This window comes from Lonchura striata, chromosome 29, assembly GCF_050655825.1.
Source record: "Lonchura striata isolate lonStrDom1 chromosome 29, ASM5065582v1, whole genome shotgun sequence".
Lineage (NCBI taxonomy): Eukaryota > Metazoa > Chordata > Aves > Passeriformes > Estrildidae > Lonchura > Lonchura striata.
This window is the reverse complement of record NC_140731.1, coordinates 1,055,012-1,081,451: the sequence shown is the minus strand read 5'-3', so window position 1 is coordinate 1,081,451 and position 26,440 is coordinate 1,055,012. Positions and strand designations below refer to the sequence as shown.

At 47.4% G+C, this 26,440-nt stretch overlaps 1 protein-coding gene and 1 long non-coding RNA gene across 6 annotated transcripts in view; one reads left to right on the top strand and one right to left on the bottom strand.

Annotated features, from left to right (window-relative positions):
- Positions 1–78: 78 nt before the first annotated feature.
- LIMA1 (LIM domain and actin binding 1) lies at positions 79–24,903 on the bottom strand. Of its 5 annotated transcripts, none has more exons than XM_021545223.2 (12): positions 24,748–24,903; positions 21,576–21,711; positions 19,659–19,704; positions 17,406–17,783; positions 13,142–13,250; positions 12,223–12,383; positions 9,889–9,993; positions 8,059–8,116; positions 7,673–7,785; positions 4,691–4,824; positions 1,072–4,321; positions 79–332 (listed from the first exon to the last, which is right to left on the bottom strand). In XM_021545223.2, exons 1-11 carry the CDS (start codon positions 24,899–24,901, stop codon positions 3,322–3,324), a joined length of 2,394 nt encoding a protein of 797 aa, XP_021400898.2. In that variant the 5' UTR covers positions 24,902–24,903; the 3' UTR covers positions 79–332; positions 1,072–3,321. The 5 variants fall into 5 exon arrangements, with proteins under 5 accessions (XP_021400898.2, XP_021400899.2, XP_085418904.1 ...); XM_021545224.2 differs by having other exon boundaries at positions 13,142–13,247; XM_085562778.1 differs by lacking the exon at positions 24,748–24,903 and adding an exon at positions 24,526–24,713.
- Positions 124–26,440, top strand: part of LOC146765001 (uncharacterized) — a 34,142-nt gene continuing 7,825 nt past the window's right edge. Inside the window, exons 1-3 of the long non-coding RNA XR_014950383.1 lie at positions 124–261; positions 1,324–1,447; positions 10,584–20,641. This is a non-coding gene — a long non-coding RNA (uncharacterized LOC146765001). The remainder of the gene's footprint in view (positions 262–1,323; positions 1,448–10,583; positions 20,642–26,440) is intronic.

The following is a 26,440-nucleotide window of genomic DNA, read 5'->3' as shown; positions in this document are numbered from 1 at the left end:
CTCCCCTCAGGGTTCGGCTCCCTCCGGGAACAGAAAAAATAAAGTCACAGAAGCACGGAGTCACACAGAGCCAAGAAGTGACAGAACCACAGGGGCACAGAAATATACTGAGTTGGAAGGGAGCCACGAGGGTCATCAAAGTCCGGCTCCTGGCCCTGTGCAGGACTCCCCAGCAATCCCGCCACGTCACGGCCGTAATGTTGATGCTTCGCACACTGCTGAGCCCTCGCGGTTTCCACAAGCAGAGACGAATTTTAACTGGTAAGAGTCCTCCAAGGCAGCAAGACAGGGCAGCAAGCCATCCATGGTTAGTGTAATGTCTCTTTTGGCACCTGTCCAGTGGAGAATAGATTAAATGGCCCATTAAGCACTCAAATGCTATGATAACTAATAGATTCAAGGATAGAGCGATTTATGAACTAGTCACCTTTTTTTTAATCAATTACTTTATTTAGAGGTACCCAATATGCTAATCTCTCCTTGAAGGTGTTCAGTTAGATGCAGGCCTCTGTATGTCAGACTCACAAATGCCACAGATTTAACTAGAACTAATGATTTTCTGATGAAAGTCTCTGATAAGTGCAGCGAATATTGCTTCAGTATCATGTAACTGGGAAGACACAGTAAAATTCAATTGCGTTTCCTTAGAAACAAGCAGTTGGCATATTCCATAAATCCAAGTCCACGACAAATGATCTTCCCTCCCTTTTCAAAGAGCACAATTTCCAGTTAGAGAGATCTCTGGTTGCTTAGCAATTTGAGGAAATCTGATACTAAATACATTTTGTTAGGAACAGAGAAAGGTGGCAGCAGCTTGGGCTTCCACATCAGGTTTTTTAGTTTTTCCTCTGTACAAAGCAAACCTTACTTCTCCATTTAAAGGAAAATGAGCAGTAGGTTGTGGAACTGCTAACACCTTCTAACTAGGAAGCAGGCTTTTTCTCTTCTTCCCAATATCCATGTCATGCACATTTCCTCATGCTGCTGCAGAATGTTCACTGCATTGCTTCTAGCTCTTATCCCACTCTCTCCCAACCAAACCCACCTCAGGCTCAAGTGGCAATAACTTACCCTCAGTTGTCCTCAGCTGCCCTCGAGAGCCACCTGGAGCCAGAAATGGAAGTGAAAAATCCTTGCATGTCCTTATTCCTTTTGCCAGCCCTGTTCTAATCTCTCTTCAATCTGAGAGCAGAAACCGCTCATTTGAGTCGAGCAGCAAACCACGGATACACAGTGTCACCTAGTGGGGCACCCGAGCCAGCCCGGGCTGGCTTCCAGTGGGAGCACCAGAAATTCACCCATATTTTCTCTCCATTTTTATAGATGAGAGCAGTCCTGAAGATAAGGGTTTTAGGAGCTGGACTTGTCCCAGGAACCCCCAGAGGCTGCACTGAGTCCCCAGCACAGAAAGCAGAGGAGGTGGGGTCTGCCCCTCTGCTCTGCTCAGGTGAGACCCTACCTGCAGAGCTGCCCCCAGCCCTGGGGCCCAGCACAGGGAGGATGTGGAGCTGCAGGAGAGAGTCCAGGGGAGGCAGCAGGAGGATCAGAGGGATGGAGCAGCTCTCCTGTAAGGAAAGGCTGGGAGAATTGGGATTGTTCAGCCTGGAAAAGAGATGGTTTGAGATTACCTCATTGTGGCCTTCCAGTTCCTGAAGGAGCTGCAGGAAAGATGGAGACCTGGAGTGCCAGGACAAGGGGCTGTGGCTTTCAACCGCCAGAGGACAGGGTTAGAGGGGATTTTGGGAAGGAATTCCTTCTTTTTCCCTTTGAAACAAAACTCACCAGCCCAGGTTCCTGATGTCAGTTTGTAGGGTTCGCTTGGGTCTGTCAGGGCAGCACAAGTTTGAGGTTGGGAAAGCTTGGGTCTGGGACACACCCTTCGCCGTTCGGATTTTTTGGAGGCAGCGATCCACTCAGGCCACAGATGGTCATTGGAATGGATTTCCCAGAGGATGCCTCATTCCTGGAAGTGCCCAAGGCCAGGTTGGTCAGGTCTCAGAGCAACTGGGATAGTGGGAAGTGTCCCTGCCATGGCAGGGAGTGGAATGTGATGAGGTTTAAGGTCCCCTCCAACCCAAGCCATGATTCCATGACAATTCTCTGACCCTTTAAACACTTCCTCTTTGTGAAACAAGATGAATCTAGACTTCAGTTATAATGGAAATGACCCAAACTTTATTGAAGGTTTTGTCATTAGCAGAACTGTTAAGAAAGCAGAATATTTTACACCTCAAGAATCATTAAGATCTAATTCTCTTGAGAATACAGTACAAATAAAAGCTAATTAAAAAAAAGGGCCTCCTCCTCCCCCCATTCAAGATTTTATTATTTGTAAAATAATTGAAGTCAAGTTAAAAAAATGTTCTGATCTTCAACACTGGCAATTGGAAAGTGTCACTGATTCCAGAGATTTTTGCAATGCAGCACAATTTCACAGCTGTAAGGAAAAGATTTATGGCAGCTTGATAAAAGTAGGATTTCAAAGTGGTCAAAAGGCCTTAAAAATCTTATCTGCAGTTTAAAATTATGATTAAGAACTCCAAGTAAAAAAAGACAACCGAACAAACAAAAAACTCCACTTCAAATGCGTGTGAAATGCAGAAGTAATGCCCTGCAGGCTGCTCCAAAGTGTTCATTTGTCTTTTGCAGAGGCCTGGCAGCCAGCACAGCTCCTGGGATAGCACTGAAATACACATGGTCCAGCAGTGGGCACCATTCCAGTTGTGCAGGGACTCCTCAACTGATCACAGGCAGGTTTGAGAGAGAAATTCACATTGCACTCAATGGAGGATGCTTTAGTTGTTGGGACACTACACACAGAAATGCTTTTATTATTAAGAAAAAAAAAGCCCAGTTGTGCCCTTTCCATGTATTAAAGTGCATTAAGTGACCATTTTAAAGCAGGCCAGAAAGTCCCTTTGAAGTTGGTCCCTAAGCACTGCAGTAGCATTTGTAGTGGTACGGGTGGTGTGTTCCAGAGGCTCTGTCCCACACCAGCAGGGCAAGTACAGTGGAATTCCATAAACTGTTAGTGAAATAACTATTGAAGCTCAAAGGGAGAAGACAGAGAACAGCTCTGTTCTCGTGCTGGGGACAGACACTTCCTGCTGAAGCCATCCCACAGCCAGACACTTGCTCCATGCACCTAAAGAATTTGCAGGCTTCCAGAGTTTTCTAGCTGAGATAATTTGTAGGTAGATTCCCTTAATGCTGATGTGCAGTGCAGCATCACTTCATCCAGGAGAGCTGTTTGTTAAAGCTAAAAATACCCATTTCAAAAGGCCCAGCACCTTGCAGCAAGTTTTCTAGTAAAAGGCCAATTTACTCATCATCATCTTCATAGCAGCGATTCCTTTTGATCTGTTCTTCCACGGACAGATCTTCCATGTCTTCACCCTCCCAAAAACCAACGTCTTGGGATTTGCGATTCTGGTTTGGAGATGATTCCTTAGCGGTCACAGCATTGGCTAAGCTGGAATGTTTAGGAGAATTTGGTTCCAGGAGTTCTTCCTTTGGGATTTCCGGCTCCTCTGTAGCGTGTTCTTCCTCATCTGTGTCTGCATTCATCTGGCCATTCTCTACAACGTTATGCTCTGCTGTTTTGATACCACACAATTCCTGTTCTTCCTCCACATTTTTCTCCCCAGCGTTCAGGATGTTCCTATGCTCAACCTTCTTTTCCTTTTGCTTTTTCTCCATGACAACCTCTCTCTCCAGTTCCTCACTTCTTCTCAATGTGTCTCTCTCTTCCTTGGAAGGAGATGGTGAATTCTCTGTTTTATGGCCTTTAACAGATATTGTTCTAAATGAGGCTGCCACTGTGAAGGGGCGACTTCGCTCCTTCAGCGAGGAGGATCTTCTTAACTTCTTGAGATCCAGATCCACATCCTCCTGCACCTCAGGCTTGGAAATCTCTTCTTCTGGAGGCCACTTGGGTTTGAGTACTTTGATGCCCTCATCTAAGGCACTTCCTTGGATACTTTGGTCAGATGGAGGTGGCCAGGCAATCCTGAGCTTTTTTGTTTCTGCTGGTCTTTCTTCCCTTTCAGGCACAGCTGAAGCTTTTGCTTCCATACTTGCTGCCAGGACTCCCACTTTTGCAATCGGAGCATCCTCTACTCCCGGGCTCTGTGGAGTTTCTGGTGAATTCACACCTGGGACGGTTTTCTCCGGGGATTCTTCACATTCAGTTTTACCTGCCCACAACTCCTTATGCTGCTTGTGCCCAAAGCCCTCATCATAGTTGCCTTTGGACTTGAAGAGCTGATTGAAGTGAGGCTTGCAGTAGATGTTGCCACGCAGAGACGCGTACGTCCCGAGGCTGTTCAGGAAACACAGATCAAACATCAGAGCTCAGGGCCACCAACACCATCACCTGCTCCAGTTGTCTTACAGAAAATACTCAATTTCAGTCTTCCACATATTCAGAAAAAAGCTTACAGCCCTCAGGGTTTGCAAGGCTCTTTCTAGGAATTCTTTACAAAGCTGGACATTCTATTTTTCCCCATGTAAAATTACATTAAGAATTTAAAAACGGCATCAAGTGCACCAGGCAGAAGTAGGCCTGTGTTACCTCTCCTACACAAATCACTGGATTATGGTGATTTCCAGCTCAGCTAGGCCTGACTTCCCTCAGCTGGGACAGGAAAATTCACTTCCCAAAGGGCAGCCAGGGGAGCAGTGCACGTACCTGAGTTTGCTGTTGCAATAGGAGCAGCGGAAGCAGCTGATGTGAAACACCTGCTGGTTGGCAAAGAGCCTTTCCATGGGGTACACGGTCTTCTGACACCCAACACAGGTTTCCTTCATTGGCAACTGGAATTTCTGCAGGGGGAAGAGAAAGTTTGTTAACTGGGAAATACATCAGCTGCTGGGGACTTGGCGTGGGTTCATGCACAGCTTCCTGAACTCTCAAGAACTGCAGAGAGTTCACTTTCTCTAATTATGGTGCAGCAAGAACTGCAGAGAGTTCATTTTCTCTAATTATGGTGCAGTGGGGTCTGGTGGACAGTAAGAAGCTCTGACAGCCCCACAGAATTGCTGTGGCTTGACAGGAGCCAAGATTTCACCCCAGTGAATCCCAAATGAAGCATCCCACATGCTGAGCAATGGTTGGGAAAGAGCAATGAGAGCACTAAAACTGTCCCCCAAAGCTGTCTCATCCTTTCCTGCAACCTGTTTTTATTGGTAGGAGAATGATGAAGCATTCCAGTTGATTGCAATCAGTGTGAGACTTACCAAAATAATAAAAATAGTGCAGAAAAATAGAATCATGACATGGTTTTGGTTGGAAAGGACCTTGAAAATCATCTAGTTCCAATCCCCTGCCACAGTCAGGGACACTGTCCACCAGAAGACTTGAAATAGCCTCAAAAGGTCCAGGGTGGGAGAGGAAAGGAGTGAAACAGGCTGCCCAATGGTTTGAAACGTTCCATTTTTGTTAAATCTTTTCTCTCAAAGAGGAGGAAATAGCCTCAGCACCAATACAACAGCAGGAAACACTCCTGGCTTCACTTGTAAACAATTCCAGCTCAGCTTTCAGGACTCACAGCCCCCCAAACTTGCTCAAGATTCAAAGTGAGCCAAGCTTTGAGGTTAAACAGCTAAAATTCCTATGTGCTTATTGAATTTCCTGAGGGTTTAGTGCAAGGATAAACTTGAGCACTGAGGAGTTGGGTGTCACTGCTGTGCAGCAATGACCACAGGTTTGTTTCTAGACAGCATCGAGAAGCAAGAACATTGTCCATGAGAAAAGGTCAGTGGATGCCATTTACTTCTTGAAATTATTAACACTGGCCAATGGGGACAACATTTTACAGGATAAATTAAATAATACAACATTGGCATTTTGAGGCTGCATGTTGATTTAAAATGATTTAGCAGCCCAGCCTCCACTCCAGGGTGTGCTCAGACATAATTTGTAAGTGTGGCTTTTCCTTGGCAAAGAATTACCTGCTACAAATTTACAAAAAGCTTTATGGAAAAATCTGATGGCTAAAGAAAAAGCAGGAAGGGCACAGGAAGACATAATCACAGAAATTTATTTATAACAGTCTAGAAACAATGGTTAGGAATGAAAGTTCCAGCATGTAAGGGCAGATTGCTGAAGATGGAGCCAGCTCAAGTCACTTTGTCACAACCATAAAGTTTGCTGCCAATTTAATTCCAGTTTAATATGTATTTCAGGGTTTCCAGGCATTGCTTGAAGTTACAGTAAAGTTCTGTGACAATAGCTTCACTAACAAAATGCAGAATTCCTTTTGAAAAAAAGAATCCACACTTTCTAGGTGCTGCCAAAACTCTGCAGCTTGAGTCACTAAACGAAACCTCAAAAAAAAAAAAAAAAGATTTACAGATGCAAACAAAAATCTAATCACCCCTGCTTGCCATATGGAGCAAGGCAGCAAAAATTCTCTTGCCCATCGAAAAGTTTTCTCCCTGAAAGCTCAGTTTGGTACAACAGTGACACTTTGGTGACACAACAGTGCTGGCACGTGCTTCTGCAATCACATCCCCATCCAAGGAGAGGGACTTACTTGCATACAATGAGCCCTATGTCTGTGGAGAGGCGTTTTAGGCTGTGAAGAGACAAATTCCTTTCCAGGACACTACAAATAGGAGCTACAGGAGGAAGATGAGGCCCAATAATTATAAAAAGAACTTGAGAGAAAGCGGAGAGTTGAGCTCACATTAGGAGAGAAGCAGAAGGCAGGAGGAGAGGTTAGGAACCAAGAACAGGAGACAGAAGCTGGAAGAGACAAATAGGAACCTTGCATGAATAAACAGAAGCTTCTGTCTCACACAGTGCAGCATCTAAAGCAGTGAAATGGTTTTGATAATATCAAGAGGAGCAGAGAGCACCAGGACATGCAGGTTTTTTGTCACAGCCTAGGATCACACAGCTCTCACTGGCAGTTGAATTTCCCATACTGGCATTTCTCCCTTGCACACTGGGATCTCCCCCGTGTCTGAGCCCAGGGCTGTTCCTCCCAAAGATGGGGAACACAACAAAAGCCCAGTTGTTTCCTTAGGAGTGAGCCAGGAAATGTGTGGCAGCCCAGGGAATCAGCATCCCAACCCCAGGCTGCACATGTGATGAGCAAGTACAGCCTGGCCAAAATGTCCAGTGCTGCCATTTGTCCCAAAGTTCTCCATCTGCTTTATGGCTCCCTAAAGAAACTGTAACATCAAAGACTCATTACTCAGAAAGCCAAACCTGATTTTTATAGTCAGGCATCACAGTGCCCTCACTATAAGGTTACTACCAGTTGCAGTTGCCTTGGGAACAGCTGGAAGAGGTGCCAAAAAAAGCCAAAAAAGCCAAGTCCCAGCTTGCTGAAGGCTCTGAAGATCAGTAGCAGGACCTCAGGGCCCATCTCCAGGAGCACAGAGAAGCCCTGAGCCCATCCCCTGCTCAAGCCCCTCTGAAGGGAAGCAGCCTCTCTGTCACAGGGGTGCAACAGAGACCAGCAGCTCCCACCCAGGCTCTGGAAAAAACTCAATTAAGTCAGGGTGGAAAAATGCCTCAAAGTGCCCTCACAGTCACACTCTGATGAGGATGGAGCAGGTATTGATGCAGTTACTGCCAGGCCTTTATGCTTCAGCACATTTTGGCTTTTCAGGGTTAAACAGTTGGTTTTAGCCTTCAGCAGAGACTGAAGAGCTGCGTTACCTTCACGGCTTTCGGTGGGGAGGCCTCTGTCTGCCCAGCTGCTTTAGCACCAAGGTTCTGCTGCTTTGAGCTGACAGATTTCTGAGCTTCTGCCTCCATCTCTGACTGTCCACCTGAGGGAGCAGGGGAGGGAGAAAAGGCAATTACAATGGCTTTAAACTGTGGGCAGCTTATGCTCACCACACTCCTCAGAATCTCAGTTAAATGGTGAAGGAGCTACACTTTAAAGTGTTCAATCAGTGCAAAAGGAGTTATAAATGCCTTAAAATTACAGCTGCAAATTAAATTCTAAACAGGAAATAAATTCTTATAAAGTCTGTGTTAGGCACAGGACAGATTTTTAGTACAAGACAGACTTTATTAATTAATAATTTGATAGGGCTCACCATGGCCATCCTCCAGCAGACCAGAGTGCAAAGACAAGCTGTTTTCACCTACAGAAACCTGCAAGAGAAAAAAATGAGACTATGAGAAGCTCTGACCTTCTGAGATCTGAACAGTCTTGGCTCCAGGAAGGCACCAGGCAGTTTGAGCAGGGAGACAGGGCTGAGTGGCTCAGGAAAGGAGTTTTGTTTGAGGCACAAAAGGGTCCAGCCGAGTGTCAAGAGATTCCTTCCTACAAGGCAGACACCCTCACAGGCTTCACACATACAAACATCAGATTTCTGTTTCCTTGGACACCTTTATTAACCCTCAGAAATCCTTGTTGATTTGCTGAGGTTCCTCCCAGGTTTTCTCACTTACAAATCCCTTGACCCCAAGCAGCACATCTCGTGGCTCCCTCCAACATTTGACCAGTCTCTGACATTCAAACATTCAGCAGAGACTGTGCACTTGGAAAAAAAAAAAAAAAACCAAAACAAAATAACCCCAAAAAACAAAGTCTGCTACAGATAAAGCTTTTGATGTATAACTCTTTATTAAACTTGGCACTATTGCTATTAAATCAAATAGCTTTAAGTAGCTACACTGAGGAACTAAAGTACTGTAACAAGATTAACTGCAAATCATCACTAATTCACCTTAATGATTGAAAAGTCCATTGCAAGCAACTGAAATTTGTAAATTAATGGGCAATGAGGAGGCAAGCTACATGAATTAACATCCTCTGGGCTGCTGAAACCAGAACCGGACCCCAGTGTCCTGGGCAGAGCACAAACATGTTCTGAGGCTGCTGCAGCCACACATGCCTGGCCACTGAATGTGCCACGGGTGCAGTGTGAAAAATGACAGAGTGAAGTGTCTTTTGTTTCCTTTTTGCCAGAGGATTCCCATTTCTGACACTAATGACCAGCAGTTTTAATTAGGCTCATTTCCAAGTTCACCACGTCCCTTCCAAAGGACAACCCTGGCTCCCAAACAATGCTCCATTCAGGTTCTCATTGCACCTGGACACCTCAACAAGGAACTCTGCAATTACAGCTGAACACAAGAAATTTTATTCAAATCTTGCATTCACAACAGGGAGATATTCTGACTTAACAGGTGCTCTTTTAATTAACTCACCTTGGAGCAGGAAGCAGCCTCGACCAGTCGGGCATGAGGCTGCTCAGCTGTCTCTGAGGAGCAGCTGAGAGCAAAGATTTGGCCCCTTGCCCAAGGAAGGCTGAAAAGCTCTAAAAGCCCTCCTGGCATTAAGCTGCCACGTGTTCAGCCTGGGTGGAATACACAGTACCCCAATTATTATTCAGCTACTTTTATCCCGTCTGCTGTCCCCAGCTCAGGGAACAAATGCTCGAGTCCAGTTTACAGAGTCTCAATTTATAGCTGGAGCTCAAAACCAGGAACAAGCCCAAAGTGCCATTCTCAGTTACCCTAAAATTTAGCCACTAAATACAGAAGAAACAGTGACAAACTCCTTTGACTCGGGTCATACAAAGCTGCTCATGTTTTTTGTTTTTTTTAATTGGTGTGGATTTTTTTGTTTTTAAAAAACCCACAATAACAAAAAACCTACTGAGACAGAAAAACTCTCCCAGAAAACTTATCTCTAGACAGTCTCTTCCACAGACATTTGTCTTTGTAATTCAGAGACAGTCTGAAAAGAACAATTTTAAAAAACCAGGAATTTTGCAGCATGTAACTAATCTGCATCAGCTGCTCATGTTCAGTTCCCAGATGGCATGTGGAACATGGAACCAGAGTATCAGCTGTGCTTCCACAGCCAGTTCCACTTAAAATGAAGCCCTTGATCTCCAGCAGCACAGACATCTTACCTTCTCCCCATCCTGCCAGGAACTGGAGTCCTCAACTGGTGCCATATTCTCCTTCTGCCCAGATTTGTAATTCTTGAGTTCACTCTCACTGGCTTGAATCTCACTCTATAGGACAAAGCACTGGAAAGGTGACAGGTTCTTTTCCCCTAAGAAAATATTTGCTTTCTATTTTTCTTGAAATGTTTTAAAAACTGTTTTTCTAGTATGTGGAGTAATAATTGAAGGAAGGGCCATAAGAATGTGCAGTCACTTGTTAAGTGACATATTCTAGTGAGGGAACATGATTGTGCTGTAGAATTTTATTGTGATCTAAGGTGGTACTGTAGAATTTTATTGTGATTAATGTGGTAATGCCACTGTTTTCCTGAGCAACCCTTTTCTTCCAAATTCCTGTTTAAGATCAACTCCTAAATATTCAATCCAAGCTCAATCTGCATCTTCATTTTTGCGAAAAGTTAACTTTTCACTTGGAATGACAATTATTTCCAGACAAGCACTGCCTAAAGTACAGTGTAATTGCTAAATATGACATTAAAGCAAATCCCACATTTGCTTCAATTCTAGTCAAAACCCTGACTCTGTTTTCCTGAGATTTTTGTTCTTGATAGACTGACTGAAGACTTTCACAGAAGGATCTTTCAGACTTTAAAACCAATAAAACCCTGTGAAACCTCGTGTTTCTTTCATTGCCACAGGACACAAGACCATTGGAAGCCTCATGATTTTCACAAGGCGTCTTCTCTGGAACATGAAAGAGGAAGAGCCAAATGCCAGCACCAGCATCTTCCTGCACTTGGAAACAAATCTCCACAAAACCAACCACATCCAAGAGGTTTGTACCAAATGTTGGAATTTTAAGGCTTGGATCTCTGGATCTGCTCTCCAGCACATTTCCATCCCCTTCCAACACACAGACCTGATTGTTCCTCTTCCCTACTCAAACCAAGAGTCCATCAGGTTTAATCCAGGCCTTATTACATCCCAATGCCCTAAAATAGTTGTTCCCAAGAGAAATTCTGGCTGTCCTTTGTAGCCCAGGTGTGAGAAGGGCAGCACAGGCACCACATTTCCATGGCAAAAATGCCCTGGTTGCTTTGCCAGCAGGGAAGGAGAAGGTCCCAAGGTCAGGGCTGCTGTTGGAACAGTGGCACTGCAAACACTGGCCTCAGGAACCCCTGTCTGCTCCACCTCACACTGCCCTCATCCACATGCCAGGTCAAAATGGGAAGGGATTGTGCCCAAATGGGGCATCCTGAGAGCATCAGGCTGGGCTGACACTAAGCCAAGAGCACTGGGGGGCTGCAAACAGGAGCCTCTGGAGAAATGGCAAATCTCAAATTTAGTTACTCAGCCACCACTCTTAGCCCCAAACTGGAAAAGGCAGCAGGAAACGAGACCAGGTCAGGCACAGGAGGCAGAAATGGGCAATTAGGTTAATCAGATTTGTTGCAGTGGCTGCAAGGACTTTCCATTCATGCAGGGAGGGTTTTACAGACCCTTCTCCCACAGCTGGGGAATCCGACCCATGTGCAGATGAAATTCAGGGATCTTTTGAGCTCAGAAGAAGCCCTTGGCTCTCCACAGAGACTCCTGGAAAGCAGGCTCTCATTTCCAGGGCAAGTTTCCCAACTTAAAAAGGCCTTTTCTCTTCAAATCTATTACTCTGGTTAATAAAAGTAATACTTGAGCAATATAAGTTCCCATCATTCAGCAAAAGTATCAGAAACTTCCAGCAAATGTACCTAAGCAGTTTTTAACAAAAGCTGAGATTCCTGAAACCTCCTCAGCTGTAACACTTCTTTAATTGTTCAGCTCCTGGTCAAATATTTGCAAGACAGGCAGAGGTTCATTCACTGCAAGAGTCTAATTGGATTCAGAGAGTGCTGAGAAATCCTGAAAGGAGGTGAAAAGCAAAAGTAAGGAAAATTGACTGGAGATCCAAGTTCTGAGCACTGTGTGACACACAAGTCACTTCACCTTGCTGTGCCTCAGTTTCCCACAGCTTAGAGCTGCTGGAATTGAGATTTCTTTTTTAAACAGAAACAACAAACCTGTAGAGAGCTACAGACACTCAGAAAGAAAAAGAATGTCAGCTATGCTTCAGAAGGACCTTGGTCAGAGTGCCAGCAATTAATTCCTTGGAAAACTTTCAACATTATTCCAGGAAGATGCAAATATACTTATTTCTTCTTGCAGTACATAAAGGCAACTCTTCATGGGCAGAGAGTTATTTCCCAAAGAGAATGGTATTACCCTCAAACAACCTGGTTTCCTTAAGATCTTTCCAGTCTCAGGCTGGGACAAAAATTCACTTCCACCCAAACCAAGACTTACCATGGGAATGATGCCTGAGGAAGTGCCCTGCTTGGACACAGCTGCCTGGTACTTGGCCAGCCTGTCCTTAATTGATGTCTCTGATAAACGGGGCATGTCCAGGTTCTTCCTGAGCTCTGCCTTGTCTGGGCTGAGTCCTGGACTGCTCTCTACAAGATACCCTAGTGGAAAAAAAAAAAAAAAAACAAAAAACAAACGTGAGTAACAGATAACTCTCAGAACACTCACCAAGATCCTTTTTGGGGAGAATAAACACATTGCCTTTCCCTCCAAGATCATGCCAGCGAGGACACAATGTGCATCACTAAGTAGGGAGACCCAAGAGAACAGCTCCAGCTGTGCCAGCCATTGGTGGAAACCCCAAAAGATTGCAAATGTTTGATAGAAAAAGGTCTTCAAAGAGATAAAAATACATAGTTTTGTTTAAGTCACAGCTCACAGTAGCTCCCTGTGTCTGGCCAGGACAGGAGGGATGAGGATTGAAGCAAGGAGGCAGAAGGAACATTGTCTGTTCACTGCTTCCTAAATTCCCTTGACTATTAAAACTAATTCCCGAATTGAGACAGGAAAGAATGGGCTGTATTCCTTAACTTGGTTATTCCCTGTGCCTTGGTTTCCCATGCTGAAGAGTGGAATGGTTTAAAACTCCCAGCAAGGCTTTATTAATTAAACAGGATGCTGATGGACTTTCCTGCGGCTTTGGAAAGGCAAAAGTTATTTCACAGAATCCTTGAGCCTGGAAAAGCCCTGCATGACCAACAAGTCCAGCCCCTGACTGATCCCCACCTTGTCACCCAGACCAGAGCACTGAGCTGTTCCTTGGACACCTCCAGGGAAATTTCTCTTGTATAAAGCAGATTCATCTGTTAAACAAAACCCAAACCAAGCCACCCAGAGCCCAGCCCTGAAGTTTGCTGACCTGCTGTGCTGTGGCTCCTCTCCTGGGCGCTGTCCCAGTCCTCCAAGGAGAGGCTGTGCTCCGAAATCCTCCTGCCCACGGCCGCCCTCCGCGGCTCCCGGGGGCCCTGCTGGGGACAGAGCCTCCCGTCAGCTCCTGGCCACACAGGGATTGCTCTGGCTAATCCCCCGAGAGGCACAGGTGTCACTAGCAAATCTGCTTTATTGCAATAAACAAGTCTAGCAGGCAACATCTTATTTAACCACTATGAAGTTTGGTCACAGAGTACCTGACCCTCTGTCACCTGGGAAACGCTTTCTTGAAGAGGTCAGTCAATACCCTTTGGAAGTTCTCTTGGTTTAAAAAGAGCACAAAGATCAGATTTTTAGGTCGTTCCCACTACATATACGAAACTTCAGTCTAGATTTTTGCATTTCATGCAATTTCTGTTGAAGCCAATAGTCACAGTCATTGTACGAAGATTTAAAATCAGAAAAAGAATGCAAGGAACCACTTATCCAAAATCTACATTCATTTTCAGCCATGGAAAAAAGGAATCAATAGTATTGTAATGAAAGTTATCTAGAGTTATTTGTTTTGATTTTGTTAGTTTATACATTTGGTACCAAATAATTCCCTAATTAGATCTGATAAGGCTGAAGCTTAAGCATGAGTGTTAGAGATAAATATTCTCAGATCTCCAGGATAATCACTCTCTGCTGCAGAGCTGGACAGGGTGTCCTGGTACCACCACACAGATGCTCTGGCTGCCTCAATCAGATTTTATTCTTATTTGTTGAGACCACCTCCCCAGAATCTAAATCTCAACAAAAGATAGCACAAAAATAAATTTCCGCAGCTTTGATAAAAGTTGTTGAGCACAGAATTAAACTGGACTCCAGCAAGGTGGGATGCATTCTCAGCTGAAAGTCAGCCTATAAAATCCTAGAAGGTGCTGGACCTTTGTTCTCTCTCTAGGAAGAGTTAAATCACAGCTGGGAATTCAGATTGAGGCTAACGCAGAGAAAAAGGCAGGTTTGGCAAGATGCTCCAACCACACATTCTCCCTCAGTTCCAAAGACTTTCTTATTTGCTGGTCACCAAACTGAAGGAAATTCCAAAGTTTTATTTTTTGCAGAACTGCAGTGTAAGATAATCACTGTGAAAAATCAGGCTGTTCTCCATACAAACAGCAACTTCACCAGGAAAGGAAAACGCAGCTGGGAAACAACCTAATTTTCCATTAGCACGGGAAATAGTTTCTATTTCTGTGGTTTAAGACTTTGGTAACTTTTCTTACTGGAAAAGAGCTTTAGCTCTGACAAGTCTTGTGCTGACCAATAGGCCCAGGTCTGGGAGTGCTGCACACTTGTGAAGACTTGCAGGTCCCTCATTGAACAAAAAACTGTTCTTAGAGAATTATTCAGTCCATGTCTCCTTCAACATCACCCTGAGCCCACGAGTCTGGGGTTCTTGCAGCTCAGAAATTCGGGGTCCAAAGGGTCCATCAGGAAAAGTTCAAAGAGCAGAAGCAGCTGGAGAGCTCCAAGGCACCCCTGCAGAGCCCTGCCAGCTCCTGCCCTTTGCCACCTCACACCTGCAGGGGTTGCAACTTCACCTGAAGAGCTTTTCTGTGCAGAGCTTCAGAACACAGAGTGAAAATCCCAGTAACAACCAGAAGGCAAAAGCTTTAGAGGTCAGGGGTATTTCAGAAAACCTACAAATATTCAGTAGATCTACAAATATCCTACAAATACTTGTAGGTTTTATATCAGCTTTATCTTGGTGGGAAAAAAAAGGAAAAGAAATGTTTAACAGAGAAGATGAGGGACTTTCCACATTACAACTGATGGACTGAGCAACTGCAGGGAATCAGCAGGATCATGGAAGGTAACTCCTCTCCCATGGAGGAAGCCCCCTCAGGGATTTGTCACTCTGGGCCACAATTCCCAGGGCACAGCTGCTGCTGCTTTGGAAAGCAGACAAAATATTCCTCGTGTGTGGAAAGCCCCAGGTTCTGCAAGTGCAGAAGCACCGTGAGCACGGGTAAAGCTTCGCCTGGGGCACAGAGTTGGGCAAAAACCCAAATCAAGGTTACACCTATTTCATTACAAACCACCTGTGCCAGGTATGACCCTGCCATGAAGTCACCTACAGCCACAGCCAGGTTTTGCCTTAAAGGAAAAACACAAACCAGCCCGCAGACAACTTTTTCAGAAATGCTGCAGCTCTGATCCTCCTCCCCACTGGGTGTGCTTTCACTATCTCTTACAGGAAGATTCCTTTGAACATCAGGTCTTTTATCAGTTCCAGTCTTTGCTTAGTGCTGAACCAATCCAGGCTGCCAGTGCCTGCCCCTAATGGGATTAGAGCAGTTTGTTTCCATGAAAATGCAATAAAAGATCTGCCTCCTATCTATTGCAGAGCAAATAAATGAATAAATGACAAGATTTAACTTATAATCCTGAAGATGAGAGTAGGTTCGTTTAAAGGGGGAGATGGAATCAGGAAATCCAGGCTCTGACCTGGATCCCTGCCCAGCAACCGTGGAAGTTGATTTATCAGCACTGCCACGAACCTCCAGCCCTGGTGCTGCTTAGTTCACACACAGGTTTTGCCAGCAAAGCTCTGACAGCACCAACACATCAAACCTCCAGTAAAATCCAAGGAAAACTGCCATCTCTCAGCTGAATTTACAGTTGGACTCAATGACAGAAAGGAATTTTCCACCGAAATGGTTCCATGAAGCCTCGCTCAGGAAAAAGCACAGGAAATAGATGGGAGAGGCAATGGCAGAGCTGCAGTGCTGTCGTGGCTCTCACCTCACTGAGCCACATCTGGGTCACCGCTGCTCCCTTCTCTGCAGGGACCCACCCAATCCTCCCATTGCAGATCAATTCCCAGAACCAGGGATGGAATTCCAAACACGCTCCCTCTCCCCCACACATCCGAACTTCAGATCACTCCTCTTCCCTTCTACACAACAGATTAATTTGGAATAGGGATTTTGAACCAAACCCGACCAGTTTTGTGCCTCCTGGATGGTGTTTACTGGGTCTGGTTGGTTTTCCACAGTGTTTGAATTGCTAAACTTGACAAACTATCAGTTTCAGATTCACTCATCTCCAAAACAATTTATTCCCCAGGCTGAGATAAAGTTACTCGAAGCCCATCTGCAGAATTCCTGGGGAATTCTGAGTGATTAATCCTACAGCAAGAGTTCAGGGAAGGTCAGTCATGGGCAGCTCTCATATCATGACAAAGACTCCAAAAATTCAAGTTGTGAAATGACTTCACACAGACCCAAAATCCCCTTTAACAACGAGCTGCTCCTCTGAGCCCTAAATTGTTACACATTGAAACAACTTTTATCCAAAATGTGTTTGCTTTAGTCGATACTTCAAGAAAACCAGCCGCAGGAAAACAAAGCCAGGAGGAGAGGAAACTATGAGAAAACTGGAAAATCCACCAGCATCGAGGCCTCGGGACTGTGTTGCAAGTCCCCAGCATATGCAACTCATTTTGGAGTTAAGCAATTCCCCCCGGGACACGCCGGCTGCAGTCCACATGCGGGATCAGATTTCATGAGCAGTTGGAAGAAAAATGCGAGCCCTGAGCATTTGCAAGTCAAAACTAGCGAGGGCAGGAGCTGCTCTGGCCATCTCGGCTTCCTTTCCCCTCAGTGAGATTTCTTTTTTTTTTCGATAGGAAACATTTTGTAAGACACAAAGATGAGGGAAGAGCGAGGAAAGGATGAGGGTATTTCATGATATGCGTGTGTGAGAGTTTGTGCGACTCATACTGATACAGATACCAAAAACTCTCACTTCTTAGTGCTTCATCTCGACTGCAACAGCCCTGATTGCTGAGCTCACTTCAAACTTCCTTTCCATGTATTAAAAAACACATAAATACCTATACATGCATTTTATCCCATTCACATTTGCATACCTCATTGTACTCTTCACACGAGACACAAATAATCCCGATTTACTTTACAAAACGTAATAAATTCCATACTTTTCCCTTCTTCCACTGAACCCTATCAAAAGCAAATTCACTTTACTCCAACGGAGCAATCACGAGCTGCCACAACCCCGAGCGCCCCACACAAATTTGCGCGGCTCGAGTAAGTTACTAACACCACGATGTTCTGCTTTCACTAAAACAACCAACACAATATTTGCAGAGTCAATAGCCGGAGCCACTCCCTCCCGGGATTTTCCCGATGCCGCGGAGGCAGCAGCTTTAATTTCTCCGAGATTTGGAGGGGTTTTCTCCTTACCTTGGACTGAGGGGCTTCACCCTTCTCGAACATCATCTTCAGCTTGCTCAGGGGCACGTTGTACTTCTCGATCCTGCCCGGGGACTCCGACCTCTCGCTGGCCTCGGGCTTTTCCACGCCGCGGGGCTCTCCGCCGCAGTTTTCCATGCTGCCACCCTCCCGGCAGCGCCCGTGGGGCTCGGCGCTGTCACCCGCGGGTCCCTGCGGATGGCCAGGGGCAGCTCCAGCCCCCGCGGATGGCGAAGGGGTCCCGACCTTGTGTCTCACCTCAGCGCAGCCGCTCCGCACCGTTACCCCGGCGGCCGCGGGATTCTCCCACTTCTTCTTCAGCAGGCTGAGGTTCCCCCTGGTGAGGTGAGCGGGCAGATTTTCCGCGTTCTGCAAAGGACAAGGAGCTCGCTGCAGCTCTCCGCTTCCTTCCCATGCGGGAGGAAGCTCAGCAGCGATCCCCGCTCCCGGCCAGCTGTGAACGCTTCCAGCTGTGCCACATGGAGAAAGCATCCAGGACAGGGAAGGAAGGAGGGGGGAGAAGAGAAAAAGTCAGGAGTAAGGCAGGAAGTGAGCAAACAGGAATGGCCTTATAAGGCAAAAGGGAGTCCAACCCCAGCAGTTAAATGCCACACAAAAGACTCGAATCCACATATGAAGGAAACGGGACTCAAATCCACGCGAGGAGGGTCTCGAATCCCAGAACAAGGAAACTGCAGCACAGCGGCCATAGGAGATGGCTGGTGGGCCAAATGCTGCAGTGTCTTCAGCAGGCAGCAGCTATCAGGCCTTCCAAAAGCTACAGATTAGCTCTCAGAACCACAAAATCCTTGGAGTTCCCTGTTCCTGCAACGCTTCGGCTCCCAGAGACCTGCCCAGGATTTTACACCACACAGCCAAAGCTTAAGCCAAGCACCCACAACAAACATCCAGTTTAAAAATAACCAGTCACTTGCTAGAATTTTTGTTCTATTTCGCTCAACCCATTGAAAGCACTGCTGGGGAGAGCCACTGGCACTGCCTCACCCCCAAGGGAACACCCAAGGGAGCAGCATCACCTCCATCCAGCTGCTTCCCAGCCCATCCCTGCTCCGAGCAGTTCCCTCTCCCCCAGCAACAGCCCAGCCCATTCTGAGCCATTCCAAGCCAATACCTGCCACCATTGCATTTTTCCTGTCTCTGCCTTACAGAAACCACTCCAAACTCATTGCAAGTGGAGCAGGGCTGCAGGCTTACAGGAATTAACCAGCATTAGCTGCTATATTGGGATTTAAGTCTCTCACCCTATTACTCTTCTGGTCACATTTTGAACGCTGCTTTGCAAATTGACTTGAATCCACTTACATGACAAAAAAAAAATAAAAATCAGTGTGTTTGCTGACGGTATTGAAAAGAAAGTATTAAAATTGCAAGGGGAGTGTTGTAATGGAACAGAAATATTGACAATTTTGTGGCAGGTTTCTGTGGGAACACCTCCAGAATCCCAGCACGTTTCCTAACACAAGTCCCTCCTGCTTGAGACTTGCCTGTTCTCTGATCACAGGAAGATTGACAGACAAGGACAAGCAATAAAGAAAATTTAAGACTGAAAAGTAATTTTTAGAATGCTTATCTTATCCCACCTATGTTCCAAACAGCAGCTCCCCAGGCATTAGAGAAATCAAGGCTGCAACTTTCCTATAGACCCTGAAAATATTGGCAATGCTTTAAAATACAAATTACCCCGAGGACCAGGACAAAGCCCTGCAACCTTTGTCGGCCAAGGTTCCCTGACCCCTGAGTGCCATGGAGGTTACAGGAGAGGATGTGGGGCTGTAGCAGAGCCAAAAAGGTTGGTGCTGCCTCACCCAGGGGCATTTGCAGCCCTGGAAGATCCTACAACTCTCAAAGACACACGTTGGATTTCAGGGAGACTTGGAGGCTCCTTTTAAGCACTTTTAAATTTAGTTAAGAAAGGAAGAGGCACCACACAACTGCCTCCAGCTAAGAACAGGAGGTGGTTAACTCATTTTACCTTTGGCTTAGGACAGAATTGGTCATTCAACACAGCTTTGGGCAAGAAACTTCATTTCCTTTTCTCCACACTGGGAAAAAGCATGGAGCAAAAGCAAAGCCTATGTCTAAGCCAGCTTTTCTGTAAGATACACAGCAGCAATTTTGATATTCCAAAAATCAACTGTCACAGCAATATTTGTGCAGGTGATCCAACCTGACTGCAGGCTGTGCTTATTCCCAAGGAAACAAACACTTCTACAAAACACTTACACTTCTCTTCTTCTCAGCAGCGGCTTCTTCAGCAGCTTTCTGATACCTTTGAGAGAGTGAAAAACAAACAAAACCCAAGTTTTAACCAGAATACTGAATGCTCCTGAAGACAGCTGAGATTTTTCTTCCCCCACCCCCTGAACCAGCTAAAACTAGAGGCTGGACAAACAGCAGCAAATAACACAAAGCCAAGTGACAGACACATTTTCAGTCATCCAGTTTACAATAATAACACCCATTAATACTTTTCATTCCCTAAGCACTCCGATTCCCAAATAGAGACGGTTTACCTTGGAATAGCTGTATTGTTTCTGCCACCCAGCTGTCTGCTGTGCCCCCTTGCAGGAATAATTCAGCTCTTTATACAGCAGCTGCTGAACCAGAACAAATTCCAGCTTGGCACATGCCGAAAATCTCCCTAAGTGCCAGAGGATTTTACTCCGTGGGCTGGGAACTGCCCCCATTCAGCATTTGCCTCCCGGGCAGCTGAGCCATCCGAGCCCTCGGGAGATAAGCCACCCTGGATCATGAATCAAAGTCCTTTAAGGAGCTCCCAGCAATCTGCACTGCTCTGGGTGCGAGTCCCTCCACACTCCTCACTGGTTATCACAATGTGATTGCACTTGGCCTTTGAAATATGAAAATCAGTGAAAACGACAAATTTTGCCATTTTAAGGAGAGTTTTCTGCCTTTCTGAGAGAAGGAACCCAGCGTCTGCTTGGGCAAAGGGTGTTTCTGTTTCCCTTATCTGTGGAATTCTGCTTTTGGCACAGCAGTGAGCGTGTCACAGGCTGTTGCTCCTCTTTAATCTGTGCAAACACACTAACCCACATCTCTGCACTATAAAGGGTCCAGATTGGAACACAAAGTGATGCTGGAGGAAGAGGGATCAATGCTGCAAGAAGAAACAAAGAGGAACACCGAAGAAACTCAAGTAGCACCTGGAAAACAGAGGAGGACTGAGGAGTCCCAGCCCTCGCTCCGTGAGTCAGCCCAGTGTGGGGCACTTTTTGAATCTCTGCTGTTGCCTTTTGTGCCTCTCTGACCTGACAAAACTGATTATGTGGGATGGAGAAAAACGTTTTCACATACAAATATTTCATTAACAGCACTTAAATGTCACGCTCCTCCCTGTGGGCATCAGGGTGGCAAAGCCAGAGTGCAGGACTGTGTTTTTCCAAGGCACTGACCCCGCCTATGTAGAGGGACACTACTTGATTAAGGAATAGCAGTTTGGATTACTTCCAGTAAGCCTTTTTCAAGGGATTACCAACATTTAGCAAGATGACCAGGTTCTGTAATCAAGCTTCAGCAAGTGAATAAATTGCCTTAACAAGGCAAACAGCTTCTCCCTGGGCTAGAGATGCACAGAGGAACTCTGGAGCTGTGGGTGTATAATTATTCCTCTCCTACAGATCCCAAAAAGTTTGTCCCATTCAAGATCCAAATACTCCAAAATTTTGTTACACTATTAAAGCAAGAGCCTCAGTTCCCCAAATCCTATTGAAAACCCCAGCTAAAGCCTATATAATTCCTTAAGGAAATAAAAGCTTTTCCAGGGAATGCATTGCTTACTACCACTCAGCTTTTTCAGGGTATACAATATTTATGGTTTGAGTTTAGCCTTTTATCCATCTCTCACATAAAAGGGAAGCTTAACATTCATTTTCTACCTAAGTCAGGAGAGGTTTAAGCTGGATATCAGGAAAGGTTCTTCCCCCAGGGAGTGGTCCTGAAAAGGCTCCTCAGGGAATGGTCCCAGGGCTGCCAGAGCCCTGGGAGCATTTGGGAACACGCTGAGGCACAGGGTGGGATTGTTGGGGTGTCTGTGCAGCAGCTGTGAGAGCAGCAGTGCCTGCTCAAGGTGCCAGCTGTCACCTACACACAGCTGGTGCTCCCCAGCCCCACGACACTTACTTGGAGAACCTCTCCGCGAGGGCCGAGGACTTGCTCCTGTTGACCAGGGAAAGCTCTTTTGCAGTGATTTTCAAAGACTGGGAAGTCCATTGCCTTCTGTTGAAGGGGGAAGGCTCCATCTTATCTCCCCAAATCCCTGCTCAGGAGGAAGGAACAGTGTCAGCAATAGGAACTGTGAGCAGAAAAGAAGTCCCACCGGGTGATTTGCCCCCAGCATCCCAGTGCCACCAATCCTAACCCCTCAGGATCTCATCCATCAACTGGCTTTAAAAAGGCAGCAGATCACAGTTATCATTTCCTCTGCAGATGCCATTGAGATGGTGCCCTGATAAAGCCATAGGCACAATGGGGAGCTGGGGACACAGAGCTGTGAGCAGAGGCTGCCAGAGTGACAATCCTGTGTCACACTCACTCACGGGAGTGGGAAGCCCCCAATGCCCTCACTTGTTCCAGTTTCCAACCAAATGTGCTGGCATTTATGTAAGAGGGTTTGAGTTACGAAACGAAGAGGATGTAATTACTAGACAAACATTTTTCATTCACTCTTGTGCTCACTCTCAGCACAGCAGCGTTTCCTCTGTGAGCTCAAACAAGTCTGGTGTTCATGGAGGCAGCTGTGTCCCTCCTGTCACAGGAGTTACAATAATGTCAGTTAAATAGTATTAATTACCTAAAGAACAGCTCCAACCATTCCATCCTCCTGCAAATGGGAAGAGATTTTGCCCAGCTTTTCACCACAGAAGCCAACAAGACTATATCAGATTTATTTTTTACATCGTTTTCTTTCGTGGAAGAGGAAAGGAGGGGAGATTAATTTTAAGAGTTCTCTGATAAGACAAAAATAAAGCCTGCAGGGCAACGCCTTTCCTTTTTTCCTCTTTTATTTTATCCCTAGTCCCATGTCACACAATGCCTGTGGCAAGGGCGTGAACTGAGCCTGCTATGCCAGCTCCAGGCAGGCTGAGCTCTTCCTTGTATTTTCCATTAATTCCTTTAAAGGATTTGCACAGTCACAGAACTCTGGATCCAGTGTGAGCCCAGGTCTGGTCACACACAAACAGAAACGCCTTCAGACAAGGTGCAAACAGACAGTTAAAGGGAGGAAAGATGACATTTCTTACATCCTCACAGGTACACAATGCACCTGCTCAGAAATGACAGAGATGTGGGATTCTGCCACACAGAATTTGGGGGCACAGGCAGAGTCTGGCAGCTCCCAGTGCTGGAATGGGAGCAGAAAAGCCACTCCAGGGGAACACATCTCTGTCCTGGGAGATGCAGCCAGGAAGAATGGGCCTCTCTCTCACACTCCATAATTCCTCTGATGTCCTGGAGGGAGCAGCACGCCACGACAGGACAGGTTTTATCAGAACAGAGCTTTTGGTGCAGCTTTCAGACACGCAGGTTGAACTATCCGCTGCAAACAAGTGATGCTGGATTTGTGGGGATGTTGAAGCACACTGAGACCACTTATCCATGCTGTCTTTCCAGGTGCAGCTACCTGCAGCCTCAGCCCCTGAAAGGCACACAGAGCCCCTTCCAACCAGCAGGGGTTACTTTGTGAAATTCCTGCCTTTTGGAACACTTTCTGCATCACCAAATCCCCTGTAAGCCTCCATCCAGTGCCCTGCATTTGACAACAGCACAACTCACCATCCACAGAGACAAAGGATCTCATTTCCACCTTCTCCCTTTTTAAAAACCATATTGCATACACAAATAAACCCAGTATTTCTGTGATGCAGAGTGCAGCCCCCAGGAGCCTCAGGATATACACACACAGAGAGATCACAGACAGAATTTATTGCTGGAAAATCCCACGGAAAGGATTCCGTCCGTGCTAAAGACCAACGCTGAATGAGCCGTGCCTTGCCACAGTTTGAACTTTGTTTTATGACTAATCTTGAGCCAAAGGGAGCTCACCTGAGGCCCCGCTGCAGTTTAAATGGCCTTTCACAGAGCAGAGTCAGCTGTGCCCAGGAAACAGGAGCAGGGCATTCAGCAGAGCTCCCCTGGCACAAGGAACAGGTGCTCATTGACACACAGACAAACAGTTCAGTAAAACACCGAGAAACAAAACTGAATGGAATTGTTCAGAAAATAACCCTGGTTGGATGCCTGAGCATCCCCCTGCATCTCCAACCAGCCTTTTCAGAGCTGCATCTTCTGCCTGTTGAGGTCTTCTGTTTCCCTGCCATTCTCCATCAAAGCCATTGAGTTAATCTGGACTGTTTAGGCAAAAATCTCTTTATAAACTCAGTACCTGCTGCTGGAACATTCAGCTGGGAAGGGAAGCAGCCTATCTGGAATCTCAGTCACTAGAAATGACATGAAACAGAACTCTGACATTCCTTGAAACTTGTGCTCCCACATTTTTATGCCATTCCACATTCTTAGCACTTTCTCATTCATTTAGATTTTTGGCATGTTAAGTATCTCCGGGCTTTCTTTACTGCTCCTTCTGAATGGTTTATTCAGAGTAATTTCAGAAAACAAATATTAAGGTTTAAACAGGATTGTGAATGTTCTGCTTGCTGCAATGGAAGCAGGGTCTGTGGAAGGTGGCACAGAGCCCAGAGGAGATGGAGACAGGGGTGCCAGAGGTGTGCCAGATGTTGGGGAAGGGAAGGACTGCGACTGAGCCACAATCTAGCGCAGCACCTCAACTCCACCTCCAATAACTTTACTCACAAGATCAACAGCAGAATGTAAATCCCTCTATGTGGAAAGATCCTGAGAGGAAAACCAACACTCGCCCAAAGTGGAAGTGGCCGCAGGGACGGGCCGCCCGCGGGCACGAACCCGCCGAGAGCCGGAGGGCAGCGGAGGGCGCGGCCCCGCCAGCCCCCGGGCCGCTCTGCCGCTGCCCCCGCCGCTACGGCCGAGCCCCGGTGCCCCCCGGTACGAACCGAGCACGGCGAGGGATGACCGGAGCGGGGCCCGGACTCACCCGCAGCGCAGCCGAGCCCCGCGGTGGGTCCAGCCCCGGCTGGCTCCGCTGTCGGGAGGGAGATCCCGGGGCTCCTGCCCCCTCCCCGCGCTTTTATCCCGGCCGAACCGGGCGGGGAGAGCTCCCACCGCACCGATCCCGGCCCGGCCGGCGGCTCCCGGCACACCTGGCCCGGCAGATCTTCCGCACCTGTGCGTGGCCTCCCCGCCCCGCCCCACGTACCTGTCCCGCCGGAACTGGGCGATCCCGGCGCACCTGGAACAACGGCTCCCAACGCACCTGGCCCGGCCGAACCGGCGACTGCCCCTCCGCGCCCGCCGCGGCAACGGGCGGCGGCCCCGGCCCCGGCCCGCCCCGGCCACGCCCCCGGTCCCATTGGCTCCGGTCCGACCGCGCGGCCACGCCCCCCGGCCACGCCCCTGGTGTGGCTCTGTCCCCCCGGGTTTGGTTCTGTCCCCCGGGCTCGGTTCTGTCCCCCCGGTCTCGGTTCTGTTCCCATCCCTTGGTTCTGTCCCCCCCGGGCTCGGTTCTGTCTCCCCCGGGCTCGGTTCTGTTCCCATCCCTTGGTTCTGTCCCCCCCGGGTTCGGTTCTGTCTCCCCTGGGCTCGGTTCTGTCCCCACGGTCTCAGTTCTGTTCCCATCCCTTGGTTCTGTCCCCTGGGCTCTGTTCTGTCGCCCGGGCTCGGTTCTGTCCCCTCGGGCTCGGTTCTGTCCCCATCCCTTGGTTCTGTCACCCCTGGGCTCGGTTCTGTCCTCCCCAGGCTCAGTTCTGTTCCCCGGGCTCGGTTCTGTCCCCCTGGCCTGGCTCTGTCCCCCAGGCTCGGTTCTGTCTCCCGGGCTCGGTTCTGTCCCCTAGGCTCGGTTCTGTCGCCCGGGCTCGGTTCTGTCCCCCTGGCCTGGCTCTGTCCCCTCACCCAGCACTGTCCCGTCACCCAGCTCTGTCCCCTCAGCTGGCTCTGTCCATGTCCCCTGGCTCTGTCCCCTGGCTCTGTCCCCTCACCCGGCTCTGTCCCCTCAGCTGGCTCTGTCCATGTCCCCTGGCTCTGTCCATGTCCTCTGGCTCTGTCCCCTCACCCGGCTCTGTCCCCTCACCTGGCTCTGTCCATGTCCCCTGGCTCTGTCCATGTCCCCTGGTTCTGTCCATGTCCCCTGGTTCTGTCCCCTCACCCGGCTCTGTCCATATCCCCTGGCTCTGTCCATGTCCCCTGGTTCTGTCCCCTCACCCGGCTCTGTCCCCCTCCCCGAGGGGCTGTGCCGGGGGAAGCTGTGCCCGTGCCGGGGGTTTGGGTCTCTTCATTTATTTGCAAACAGGAGAAATTGGCTTCAGCAGCCAGATGGGACAGCCGGCATTCCTGAGATTTCCAACATCCCTGTGCTCCTTAGCAGGACCCCCGTGCTGCTCCTGGCCCGTCCTGCACTTCCTCGAGGGATTTGTCTGAACAATTCATTGTGTTTCTTTAGGAGTTTCTATTCCTTTCCTTGTTAATCTTCCTAATGTGTCAAGTACCAAATCCCCGAGTTAAAAAAAAAAAAAAATTATATGTATTTGGTGCTCCAGCTCCTTCCCCAGCTGCAGGTCTTGGATGTTGATGTTGTCCCAAATTCTGGGCTGTCCCAAATTCCTCTGGAGCTGCTTGCAGAGCAGTGGCCATTAGGACAGGAAGTGGCTAATTAAATTAATATGTTGGTGCTACTTATATGACAGTCTCAGCACTGGCATGTGAAATTTAGTCATTCCAGTAAAAAGTCTGAATTACAGCCCAGAAAATCCACATTGTTTGGATGCTGGTGGGATGAAGGCAGGTCCATCCAACCTGGCCTTGGAGCAACCTGGGCTAGTGGAAGGTGTCCCTGCCTCTGCAGGGCTGGAATGAGATGGGCTTTGAGGTCCTTTCCAGCCCAAAATATTCCAGGA